This window comes from Cebidichthys violaceus, unplaced genomic scaffold (assembly GCF_023349555.1).
Source record: "Cebidichthys violaceus isolate CVI_PGR_0920_01 unplaced genomic scaffold, fCebVio1.0.p SCAF_1, whole genome shotgun sequence".
In the NCBI taxonomy this organism is placed as follows: Eukaryota; Metazoa; Chordata; class Actinopteri; order Perciformes; family Stichaeidae; genus Cebidichthys; species Cebidichthys violaceus.
Window position 1 is genome coordinate 14,988,035 of NW_027176262.1, and position 13,796 is coordinate 15,001,830.

The following is a 13,796-nucleotide window of genomic DNA, read 5'->3' on the forward strand; positions in this document are numbered from 1 at the left end:
TCTCTACCTTTTTATTTGGGTCTGTCTAGTAACGTCACTGTTGAATTGATGATGAGAGTTTTGAATCTGCAAGGTTCTACATGTTTTATGTCTCAGACAAATAAGGTGAAAGATCAGGCTGGCATCATTCTGTATTTTCCTTTTTCTCAACAAACCACATGAAAAGACTAAAACCATGGCAGGCCTCTTTGTACCTGGGTGCCTCCATCAATACCAAAATAATAGCTTAAATAACCTAAATGAAATGCACTCAAAACAAATCCCATAAAACAACAACAATACGAGATGTTACGCCGGCTCTTAATTCTTTGACTTCCTGTCCGTGGGTTCTATTGAAGATGTAAATCTTGATGACTTGGTCAATTTTTAACAAAGGCTCAATGGTTCTAAAACAACAGGTCACTGTACAGGATTCCCACATGTCCTGGAGAACAGTTGACCCATAAACACATTAAAAAAAATGAGAGAAAAAGTAAAATGACCTTGAAAATGGTCTTTTATAATGGAAAATGATTTAAACATTGTCTCTTTAGCTAAGAATAAACTCCATTACCATATGAAATGGCTTAACGTTCAAATGGTAGTTTATGGATGAGAGTATTTTGAATAGGATGTAATGTTGTGGAAACGCTGCTAACACACCTCCAAGTCTCATAGCATGGTAGCAAAAGCAGGTTGGGTGACAATACGTAACTTAGCTTTTCCCCCAAATAGTTTTAATGGGTTTAACATTGTTTAATTGGTCAACATTTTTGGTTCAGTTGCCTAAGCTGACAAGCTTGCTAGCTTGTTTGGCCTACATCTGCAGGTATTTTTGCGTTATTTTATGATAATGCTTTCATAATTTGTATGCATGTAAGGGATGATTTAATAGGTAAGTTATCGAATGCACAGCTTTTGAGTCAGACTTTGACAGAAAGGAACATGATAGTGTATGCTACGATCCCGTTATGTCCTACCAGCTAGATCAATATCCTGGAAAGTGATCTCTAGAAAAGAGTGGGAGCCCCACTATCAGAAAACATTACTCAAACAGGAGAAAGAGTGCATTTGATGGGGACTATTTTCAGCTGAGGACTGAAACACATTGGCTGCTCCAGTGAGTGTGTCCTGCAGCAGGATAGGATAGTCAAAATAAAGTGTGTGTGTGTGTGTGTGTGTGTGTGTGTGTGTGTGTGTGTGTGTGTGTGTGTGTGTGTGTGTGTGTGTGTGTGTGTGTGTGTGTGTGTGTGTGTGTGTGTGTGTGCGTGCGTGCGTGCGCGCGCGCGCGCGCGCGCACACACATGCTTCTTTGTGCGTGCGTCTTTTTACGCGCGTGCGTAAAAAGATCATGCCAGAGAACAGTGTGGGTCATTAATGTTTTGAATAGTTTTTGGATATCAACTCCTACATTAATATCATTAATGTAGGAGTGGATTCTTATAGTAAATCAATATTGCATTATTGTGTACATTTTAGTGTGTGCTAATTGATGATGGGGATGCAATGAGATCTATTGTTTCGCTATTGTGGCTAAATGCATGATGAATAGAACCATATTTCCCACTGTCTGAGACCTTGTTTTCTCTTCTTTCTTCGTGGATCATGACATTTAAAGTATTCATTTTCAAAGACAGCGTTAATTTTCGTGCTCAGGGATGTATGTGCATGACATCACCACTAGACAATATTTGTAGGTGACGTGTTTGCACATTTCCTTGGCTAGCACCCATTGTCTTTGGGGTCATGACAAGGTTGAGCTGTTTGCCCAGTGGAGTTGTGTGTGTGTGTGTGTGTGTGTGTGTGTGTGTGTGTGTGTGTGTGTGTGTGTGATAGGGGTGGTAGCAGAGCAGTAGCAGACCCCCGCCCCCCCTCCCTCGTAGTTGGGGGTGGGGGCCATGGGATCCGTTGAGTGGCTCGCCTCATTACTGTAAGGTCTTTTGCGTGCCTGAGTGGCGCTGGAGCGAGCTGATGAGCAGATGTTGGACTGTTGCTTTTAATTAAATCCCCTTGACCTTTGTTTGAATTATATTGAGCGTAAGCCTGCGTTTATGTCTTTCTTTATAAGATAGCCTTGGCAGCCATGGTGCTCTGCATACCGGTCTCATTTTATGGTGAGACTTCAAGCTTCTTTGTCAGTCTTAAAGTGTCTGCTCTGTTGTCTCCGTCAGAGTTCAGTAATAGTTTGATAAATATCCACCGTAAACTGATTTTGAACGTTTTGTTTTGATGCAGAATGGTTGAATACGAAGCCCGGTTCCCCTTCGCATCAAAAAAGAACAGCTAAGCCTCTGTACAGCATTTTCACCTCCAGCCCCATCAGCACCTGCTTCAAGAAGCCAATCTTTAAAGAAAAAGCAGCCAGTAATTCCAGCCAGCACTTGGAAACATCTAATCACTCGGAGCACCAGGATAAACAGCAGATCTCCGCTCCACTAACAAAGACTGAAGCAACTTGTTTTCAACAAGGGGCCGGAGACCGGTCCGTTGAAATCAAAGTGGTACCACACAGGCTGGCTCTGGAGCCTTCTCCAGAAACAACCCCTCCCAGCTGTGAGAGTGAACTGCCGTCAAAAGACAATCCTGACAAAGACGAAGAGGAGGACGAGGAGGGTGAGGAGGACGAGGAGGACCAAACTGTCTTCTTTACTCCAGAACTTTTTGAGGGAGAAGACGACGAAGGCAGCCCACAGAAAGACACAAAGACCAAGTCACCTCCCAGGCTGCTTTCAGGTTCAGAGAGCCCTACTCTGCTGTCAGAAGGACCTTTTGGCTCTGAGCAGGCCCGAGGGCCAGGGCCATCCTCTGCTTCTGATGGACAGAGTGCGATTTCAGTCAGAGAGGAGAGCACAGAGCTGTCACAGAAACAGCAAGAAGAAGTCATAATACAGAAGCAGGGTGAGGAGGGAGAGCAGAGGGATAACCAGAGCAGGCAGACAGGCAGTAGGCTTCGCAGGTTGTCCAGGTCCAGAAAGCAAGCTTCCTCTACTCCAACAGGTAACTAACAACCTGGACATAAGAAAGATTGTCTGTATATAATGTTTTATATGCAAATAAAGTGCATATAACATATCAGTAGATTGATATTAAACAGATTACAGTGCAGTGTACCATATTCAGTTCAACCATTGCTGCACGAGTTTCACAGAATGTCCTGAACACTACCTTGTAGAGTATCTGCATGTTACAGCTGCCTGAGGCTACTAGCCCACACACTAACCATGTACACAGTAGATGATGAAGCTTCATTCAGCCCTCTCAGATCAGCTTCTAATGGAGTGTGACAACACATCTTATTAAGGCCATGAAGGTGGGTTCTCAGTTAAAAAACACAGAACTAACCAACAGCGTTGAAATTGCAGCGCTGATTGAATGTGCCTTTTAACAAATCATTAAAATACAAAACCACAAAGTAATTTGTTTTTCTATGAAGTAGGTAATCATTTCTTTCTGTTTTAATGATGCGTTTGTAGACAATGGATGACCAACGTGCTTTAGACACACCTGATTAAAGCAAAAGAAGAGACCTTTATGTATAAATTATGTGCCGTAAGCTCAAATGGTGTGGATACACATTTGTTTTACATTCAATAAGCATTCTAATTAACATTCTGTTCATTCACAATAAAATTAAATGTCAGTGTTTCATTCCTCATCCTTTTTCCTTTTCATTCTGATATATAATTATACCTGATGCATGAACATTAACAGTAGTTTACTGTAACTGGTGGTTGAGATCTTTAAGAGTTAAATCTAGCAACATATTTTATAAAGTGACGATTTGTTTTATATGTAATATCTTGATCTGAATATTAACTAATTTGACCACCTCCCAATTAGACTTTGCTACACAGTAACCACAAACTATGATGTTCTATTTTATCATTTTGTCCATTATTAATATCAATGAGGGTAGAATACTAGAAACACTTCAGTATAGACAACACAATTCAAAATGAGCATGAAGTTGAACCAACCCCTGACTGAACAAAAGCTAAACATTAAGACCTGAATGAAGCTATCGTTTGTATTAGTTTTAGCTAGGACGACTTAATACACCAGCAACAAGCAAGAGTGTAGAGCTTCACATAAAAAAACGACTTCCTGCATACGTTAAAATATGTTCACCAATGAAATGAAGTGTATATAATGAATCCAAACACATAAAACTAAGCCAGTGATATTAATTTCCAGTGTAGTTTCCATATTTGTAGTCCTGCATAATTCACTGACATTTAGATCTTAACTTCTTTTGTATTTTATTCGTGAAGGAAAACAGTGTAATCAACAATTTAATGGCCATATTTGATTGTTTGAATCTGAGGAGCGGAGTTCCTTTAATTGAGCCAATGCTAAATGTAGAATCATCAAACGGGCTATGTGGAAGGGAGACAAGAAATAAGATTAAACATGATTACACTGATGTGATTTGTCTCATTACAGCACAAACTTCACCAATGTGTGATTTGCGCAGCCAAGCAGAGTAGACAAGTGTTCCATTAAAGCCTTTCTTTGCTCATCAACTGCCTCCCCAAGACCCTTGTATATGTAATCGTGCATGGCCACTCGTTAGCATCATCAAAACACACAGCGTGGAGAGGCCAGCGACTGTTGTTAAAAGCACTTAATAGGGAGCCCACATTACTGAAAGCCTCAGTAATGACTCTCATTACTCTGTTTTCCCCATTACTCTAATTCAGCTTCTGCCCTCAACCCCAAATCATTAAAGCTACACTAAGACAACATTTTGAGTCCAAAAAAACAAAACAGGACAAATCATAAAATGCAACAGAAATAGCGCTCCATCCATAGAGAACTCTGAATGGTCAACGCTCTGTCTACACAAAGTGACTAATCAAAAATGTAAAGGGAAATGCAAATCTTCCCCTTTTCAGGAAAGTGCTTGTTTGAACAAGGTGGACTCACTACTCGTGTGATTGAACGGCGACCTCATTAGTTAACTAGGATGGTAATTCCCAACCCTATGTGGACAGCAGTGGGAGGGGAGTAACACTTTTGTCATAAAAAACAATAATAAATGGTAAATTGATAGTTAATTAAACTTCTGTTAATAGTTATTTTACTGTTCACAAACAATGAAATAATTAGTAATGTTTACTTATTAGTAATGCCATAATTTACAAGGTATTTTATCATTTCTTTGTGTAATATGAAATAATTTGTTTATAAATGACATATTGTATCATAGCTGATACGAGAAGATAACAGTTACATTCTGGTAGCTCACATTATACATTTGAATAAACTACATTAAACAGTAAACAAAGCAGTAATATGACATTCAGAGCATTAATATAGCAGCAAATAGCCTGCCTAAAGCAGGTTCAAAGAAAAAACACTTTTGGAACAACATCCCTGTTGATTTCAGCTCAGGGAAACATGACTGCCAGATGTATCTATTTGCTAAAAATGTTACTTCATGTCAATTGACAGGTGGAGGCTGCAGAGCCAAGAGTGCAGGGAAAGTCAGTCTTCTGCAGATTGAGACCAGCAGCAGCCAGAGGAGGACCAGGCCAGATCATGAGTTAAAGGTGGTGATGGTGGGTTTGAATAGCAGACCATCCAGAGCCAGAATCATAAGAGAATACAGCTCAAAAAAAGACATAGTTCAAGAGAATGTTTATCAGTCACATTTCTTCAAACCAAGTGTGAATGACAGAGAGACCGAGTCAGGAAGGTGCCCTGTGGGTGTGAGGGAACACAAAGCTCTTAAAACACCTGCTAGTTCCATGAGGACTGAGACTGACGATGTGACTCCAAAACAAGACAGCATAGGGGGTCTGCAAGAAGCTGGAGTAGCACAATGTAGTCCTACGAGTCCAGCAGTGGATGGTCCAGGAAGTCAACACACCACACCAAAAGGTAAAAGAATCTATATAGATTGTAAAATCATAGGTTGTACAGTCTTAACAGTCAATGCATGTACATGCCAATGTTGGTCAGCACACTGGAGAAGGTTGAACACGCATAGTTTACATGACATTACAAAAATACATTTCATTTCACTATCTTTATTTCAATAGCTTTTACTTTATATCCACACGCAGTACGTGACAGCTCTACCAGAACACAGCTGTGAGCAAATTAAACCAGGAACAAAATCAGGAGACCAAAGGAACCTGAACTCCCAGTGGAGTGTGCACCTGTTGTAGCCTCCTCTGTATTTGTTAATATTCAGCAGTGAAACTGATGTGGAACCATAAAGAATACAGGTTCACAATGACTGCTGCCCTAAAGAGAGTTGGGGACCTTTTCTGGACTCTGATATATCGCGTCATAAAATAATGTATTTTTTTTTAATGATTAACAAATTCAATTATTAGTTTTGTATGTATGGATTAATAATGTTTTTTTAATTATAGGTTAACCCATGACATTTAATTCACAAGGGAAGTCTCTGCTTAGGTTCACACTGTAACATATTGAAATATTCCCTTAAATGCTGTCCAATGTTTTTGACTATATATTTTTTATATCATGCTGCAATGGTGTTGTTTCTAGGTAGACACTTTATTTATGTAAAATTCAACTTACATTTTTTTCCAACCAACCCGTTAAAGTGCGGAGATCTTGCCGACAGAAAAGCAGGAGATTTAACAAGACCTCTCCAAAAAGAAAAGTAAGTGTCACATTTTAACTGTTTCTCTTTATCAGTGTTACAATGTACTGTGCTTTTCTATGTCATTATTTATTTGTATTGCAATATTTCTGATTTTATTAAATGACATAGTGGCAACATATGTTGACACTGATCAGTGCTGCCGTACACATGCGGTAATGGATTTTGCACTTTGTCTGTTTTCACTACGTGTTGCACACAGAAGCACATAAAGAAAACAGTGCATGGTAATGAGTCATATCACCAGTGTGCAAATCAAAGGGTGTGACAGACAAAAAGCTTTCAAATGTCAACATACCCAATAAAAGCAATACGCTATACGTTATGACCAAAGAGTAGCTCTGAAATAGAAAGAAAGTTAAGCATTTAGACAATATTACCATTTAGAAACAATTTTCCACTCATGAATCTACCTGAACCCGGAGGGAAGATTGTTATCTCCGCCAGGTGTTATTTCTTGTGGGGAGATCATGTGATCTGTCCGTCTGTCCACGGCTAATCTCACATACTACCTGACCCATCAGCTTTTTGATGACTGTGGTCTCTTATTCTGTTTTATGTCGTTGTTGACTGCTGACTCCTCACAAGTGATCAATAACCGCTTTAGTAGCAAAAGGCCTTTACAGCAGCCAGCTAGAAGAAAATCAAGCCTTACCCTGTCTGTTGCAGGCCACATGTTGGCCTTTTGTCATCAACATTTCAAAAAAGGTTTGTTCTACTTCTACAGATAGTCAAAGAGCACAAGCCATGCTCTTTGGGCCTCTACTGTTCTCTGTGTGAGAAGGAACTACTTCCTGTGGCACATGGTAATTTCTGAGAAATCTGTTGTGTTTCCATTTACGACTAAATAATATGAGTCAAACCATTACTCAAAGTGAATGCATTTCATTTTGACATAGATTTCATTGTCACTGTCATGACTTCCTTTTTCAGATGCACTGAGAAGTACTGTTTGTGAATTTGAACATCTAGCTTTTCTGAGAAAAGACAGATTTAGTTCTGCAACAACGACCCGCCGCTGCCAGTGTGCACCACATCCGCCATCACTTTCAGACGAGTCAGGCTCTCTACTGGTAGTCCGAAGTCTCACAGCAATGAACGCCCTGAGGACTGCTCTGCAACCCTACTGTGATAGCAGTTTAACTGGTGGGTTGATTAGACTAGAACAGTATTAAAGAAGTGACAGTGACACATTTGTAATACAAGAAAAATGACTCATTTGTGTGACATGTTTTTCCATCAAGAAAGAGAAATGCCATCGCACCCACAACTGAGCATTCAAAATGAATACTAGTTAGAGGACAGGGGACGTCGTATGCTGTACAGATTGTAAAGCCCTCTGAGGCAAATTTGTGATTAGTGATATTGGGCTATACAAACAAAATGTAATTACATTTTTAGAAGAAATTACTAAATTATGATAACTGTAAGTGATTAGAAATTAATTTGGAAAGATGAATACACTAGAGCTTTTCCCATCCCTGTTGTTTAAAACCGACTTTAACATTCATATGAACATGTTAACCTTTGATCCTTTTATGACACATCTTCTCCCTCTGAAGTCGGTGAAGTTACATGCTTTCCCACTGCTTTTCATTCATGCAGCATATAATGCCATCTGGAATCCCGAGGAGGGCTCTGTTACCAGATTTCTGCAGTGCAAAGGCTGTTTGTCTCAAAGCCCCTTTCTGCCTGCAGCATTAATTGCAGCAGAGATCCAGTGGCCTCGAGACATGGCTCAAGATCAGGTAAACTTTATGAACCTGAATACATGTCCACATTTACAGAACACAGTGTCATTTGGCAGGAACCACAATCAAATGATTAACATATATATATATATATATATATATATATATATATATATATATATATATATATATATATATATATATATATATATATATATATATATATATTAACACACACACACACATGCATGCGGCTGGGTTTAGTTTCACAGTCTAACATGAAGCTGTTAGGAATGGTACATTCAGAGAATGGCTGAGTCTGTGAGTACATTTCTGTTTATGGTTATTAAAGGTTTCTATCTTAAAAGTGAAAATCACATTCTTCACTTAACTGTGTTTACAACAGCCACACATTAGTTCATTGTATTTTAAAGTGGCAATGTGGAAGATTTTCCTTCAAATAAATGTCTGTTATGTCACTATCTATCGCTGAAGGAGGTACCACAATGATTATTGATGAAAGTATTGCAATATTTATACATCTGCAGTATTACAAACTGGTTGTCCATGGGGAAAATGCAATATTGCAGTTTCTAGTTTGTGGGACATATGCTCAAGTTTGCCATGGGATTTGTTAAGCTTCCCCAGGCAGTACATGACTGATGGAGGATGGTCACACTCCCTCTGTACAGTCTATGCCCTCTTCTGTTGGTAAGACCCTGGTGGCAGGGCATGAAATTACAATAGTATAACTTCTTCAGCAATGGAGCTGTGGCACAGAGAAATGAGATGTATTTGGCTTTGGTTACACACACAATACATGTTAGGAGGATACATTCATTGTCGGTTTTGGTCTTTTCAGAATTTGTTTACAATAAGAAAAAAAATCCCCTTTAAAACAAGAGAAAGTGTGCCAGTGAGGGTGGATAATTCAATTTGTATCCAAAGCGACTTACAATAAGTGCATTCAACATAGGTATTCAAGAGAACTACTAGTCACCAGAACTCATAAGTACATTTCCTTTTCCAAACAAGCATCTAAGAGCATGAAGCAGAGCATAACTCAGAGCCAAAGTACAGTGCAGAAACAAGAAAAACAGTTAGTGCTATAAGTAATACAAATACAATAAGTGCAACAAGCTAATATGAATACAATAAGTGCTAAGTGGAAGGCTCAGGGTAGCACTTCCTGAAGAGGTGGGTTTTCAGCCTGCGCCGAAAGATGGGCAGCGACTCCGCTGTCCTGACGTCAGTGGGAAGTTCATTCCACCACTGTGGGGCCAGGACAGAAAACAGCCGTGACCGGGTCGATCGGCCGCCAGGACCTCTGAGCGACGGGGCAACCAATCGCCCCAAGGCAGCAGAGTGAAGTGGTCGGGCGGGGGTGTAGGGCTTGACCATGGCCTGGAGATACGAAGGAGCTGTTCCTTTCACTGCCCTGTAGGCTAGCACCAGAGTCTTAAACTGGATGCGAGCTCTTACAGGTAGCCAGTGTAGAGAACGGAGAAAAGAAGTTGTGTGGGAGAACTTGGGCGATTGAACACCAGGGGAGCTGCGGCTTTCTGGACAAGCTCCAGAGGTCTGATGGCCGACGCCGGGGCTCCGGCGAGTAGAGAGTTGCAGTTGTAGTTTGCGCAGTATTCAAGAAAGTTTTGAGAATGCTAATCTGACAGCTGGAGGTGGCTTTCTGATTTACACAGACATCTAACAGTGCGGGAAGGGTAACGTCCTCTATGATCGATGTGAAAAGAATGAAGAAATGACCGTAGTTTAGCTAGTTACTGTGCACTCTACAGATATATGCTGCAGGTGTTGTTTGTCACACTTGTACCTCTAACTTGTACAAATTGGACACATGCTGTTTCAGGAGGCATATTTCAATCAATAACCCCGCCCCCCCATAATCCGATTAACAGTGGTAACAGCACAGAGGCACAGAACAAAGTGCCACAGCTTCTAGGAATGCATCAGCCGGGTTTTATGGCCTCATTGATTGGTAATCCTTAAGCTGATTTTTTATCATTTGCTTTACAGACAGAGGATCATACGGACATTGAATCCATTAAAGTCATGTAGTTCAGTATTTATGAAAGTTTTGACTGAGTTTATCAGTCATGTTATTCCGTTTTTAAAACAGTGAGTGAATCTGTGTGTAGAGCTATAGACAGAAAATAAACAAAAACGTTGCTTTAGTTGAAGTGTTGATTTTTCTGTTTAGCTGTCACTACTCTTGTATCACTAAAATGTAATGTCTGCACCAATCGAAGCTGTTGCCAGGAGTATCCGGTAGTAACAGTGTGGTCCTTTTGGTCGAGTGGAGGTTTAAATGTCAAACACTGTTAAGATTATCACTGTGACCTGTCAGATTAAATAGATTTACCCTGATTGACCGGTAGATTCAGGTTAAACTGTAACTTTCCAAACTGTGGTACTTTCAAACCGGAGTAATCGCGTCATCTTGGTCCAATCATTTAAAAAAAATGTTTTACAAACAAACAAACAAAACACATTTCTTCATGGATTTTATAAACCAACGTGAAATTTGTTATTATCAAATTGCCTAAATGAAGATACATTTGCCAAGTTGCTAAAACAAGATGATGAGGATTTCACGCTAATTACTGTAAGATTGTGTATTAATTATATTTTCTTTTTTAACCAAGTGGCCCTCTACTGATTGAATTTTGTTGTTAAGTGGGATGTGGTGTCATTCAAATACAAACATGTTTCAGTATCTAAAAGCAGTAATTTCTTCTTGGACAGTTTAAACGGCGTTCAATTAAGAGTAATTTGATGCTTTAAAACAGTAAGCTTTGACAGGGAGGGAAGAATTGACAAATGATACAGTGTATACTGTCATATATGTCAAACTATCTCGCCTCTATCAGGGGAAAGCATCCTTCACTAAAGCACCAAACATATTCCCAATTCAGACTTGAAGTGATTATTCAAGAAAAAGAGAAAAATATAATTTGTAGGCCATGAAAGTGATGCTCCCTGTCTAAATCATTAGACACGTAGTATGTCAGGCCATGTATCTCATACACATCAGTAAATATGTCCTTGCTCTGCTCATATTGTTCTTAATGCACACATATCTTTCTTTCTGTGACAATAAATGTGCAAAATCCAGATCTTGTTAAACAAAGAGGAATATTCTGTTCAATCCTGTTGTGCTTTGTTTTGAGTTGCATTCTAGCTTTCAGTAGATACTCCTGTCTGACACCACATTTAGATGATACAATTGCCTCAACATTGTGGCCATCTGGATCACAGTGTGAATCTAAACCCACTGGCTGAACACACATCTCCCTCTCTGCCGCATGGGGTTTGGGACACACTTTGTTCCACCCTTCACAGTTTTTTGGACGCTTGTATGATGCGTTTCAACTTCCTGCTGTTCAGCTGTGAATTTGACAGACACCATATTGCTCGTAAAGCTTTGGAGTCTGTCTGGGTGCAATGCCAGACACCCAAACTCCAGTCTGCGTGGAGCAACTTAACAGCCTCCAACACTCTTGGCTTGGGGCATGACACGATCACAACAACTCTACTGACATCATCGACCACTATTATTTTGACTTGTTAATCTCAATTTACCATTGTTGTCATGAGTCCCCACCCCCCACCCCCATCATTTATTGCTTCGTCATCTGTGCCAAAACATGTCACTCCCCGCTCCTCTAACATCTTTATAGCTGACGTACCGTAGTTACTGCTGGAGACACTTTTTTTTAATAACTGTTCATAATAATAGGTAGATAATAGGAGGACATGCAGACACCATGTGGCTTTAATGGGCTTTGTTATAGCAGCGATGAGGCCTGCAAGCTCTGATATAGTGACCTTTAATAACTGTCATGCCCCAGTGGTTATTAAAGGTGATTATTTCCATCTGAGTGATTTATTTGTAGCACAAAATTAATTCTGTTCAGTAGTTCCATTTGAACGCAAGATAATTCGTCCTGTGATGCGAAATTGAAGTTTGTATTTTTTGGATTATTATGATAAGTTACTTATTTCCGTATAAAGGCACAGCATGTCTGTTGTATGTCCCATTACATGTACTGAAACAACAAGTGGTTGTTTTACAGAGATTTGTAATTACAACTGTTTACATTGTTTGCGTCCCAATAGAAAAGCGATACTTAACCTTTGTGTTTTATGAGAGAATTTTCTTTAATCACACATTATTTTAACTGGAAGTAAATATCTTTGGCCACTGTGGTGCATTAGTTGAATAGCTAATGAAATTGATTTCTTTAAGCGTATGTAGCCTAATAAGGATTGCTTGACCGGATCATCTGGCAGTAGAGGGTCTTTAGCAATCTGTCTACTGGAGCAGCTGTTAGAACTTGGCTTGAGTCATAGGTTTGGAGCTCCTTGGATAATAAACCCAGATTTGTTTCTAAGGGGCAGTGGAATTAGACACCTAATCTGCCTTTGTGGTTTTATAAATTGACTAATCTTGATATAGACATCCGTTGTTTGGGCTCATCTTACTGTGCTTACACCATAAGCTGGTTAATGCTATAAGTGTGATTGTGGCAACCATTTGTCAGTTGAAAGCCTGATGCCTTTTTAATCGTGCATATTGTAGTAAGGTCTCAGCAGGAGAGCATTAAGTACTGGCAATTATCCATGTATGCAACCTAACCCTGTTTATGATAGAACACCGACATAGATAAGAATCTCTGATCCATTAAACTACTTAACTTCTTTGTGTAGTATTATGTTGAAGTTTTCAGTCGCTAGTGTCTAGTTGTACATAATGTTACACGTTAATTTGTTGGTGTTTGTTTTAGAAACCGTGTTTTCATGTATTGGTCACCGATTGGTTTCAACACTCTTGTGTTGTTTTAATTTGCATTGCATAAGCATAAAATAGTTGGAAGTAATTATCCAGCTCCATTTTGTTTCTCGCCTCATTGATTTTTGAGTCATTATCCTTTTTTCAATCATTGGGTTGCTTTATTGGGGATGTACCAAGATGTGTCACTCTGCTAGAGTCGATAGCATTGATTGATCTGCTCCAGACAGAAGTAAGAGTTAACATAAGGCTAAGAGCATTAATTTAGACCCTATTAAAATTCAACACTTTTCTTGTGCGTGCTCTTCCTTTTTAGCCATGGCAACGTCAGTGTCAAAAAAAATCTAACGTAATTTGTAACAAAATACTTTAGAGTGGAGTCATTTTGTATTTATAATACTCAAAATACTTTCTCCATGAATCAAAAATCAGTTCACGAGTTCAGTCTTCAGATCTTCAAGTTCAACGGATTGTCTGTCAAGGTAAATATTTTATCTGAGTGTGACAGATGTCAACTAGCTTGATGTATAATTTATGTCTGGGTCTGGCTACATAGCCTATTGAATATAAATGGTGATGGTTATAATATCAAGCTAGCGATCGATGCTAACATGCTGTCTAAGCTAGTGCATAGCCAGTGTTTAGCAAGTTAGCTTATCAGTCGAGTAGCTAGCTG

The 13,796-nt window shown here is 39.4% G+C and overlaps 1 protein-coding gene across 3 annotated transcripts in view; it reads left to right on the plus strand.

The window, feature by feature from the left end:
- Positions 1–13,796, plus strand: part of brip1 (BRCA1 interacting helicase 1) — an 84,707-nt gene that overhangs the window by 40,403 nt on the left and 30,508 nt on the right. For all 3 annotated transcript variants that reach the window (XM_068712335.1, XM_068712352.1, XM_068712343.1), the window contains exons 20-25: positions 2,215–2,976; positions 5,434–5,862; positions 6,561–6,619; positions 7,347–7,425; positions 7,553–7,765; positions 8,225–8,367. In XM_068712335.1, coding sequence (XP_068568436.1) covers positions 2,215–2,976; positions 5,434–5,862; positions 6,561–6,619; positions 7,347–7,425; positions 7,553–7,765; positions 8,225–8,367 — 1,685 coding nt within the window. The remainder of the gene's footprint in view (positions 1–2,214; positions 2,977–5,433; positions 5,863–6,560; positions 6,620–7,346; positions 7,426–7,552; positions 7,766–8,224; positions 8,368–13,796) is intronic.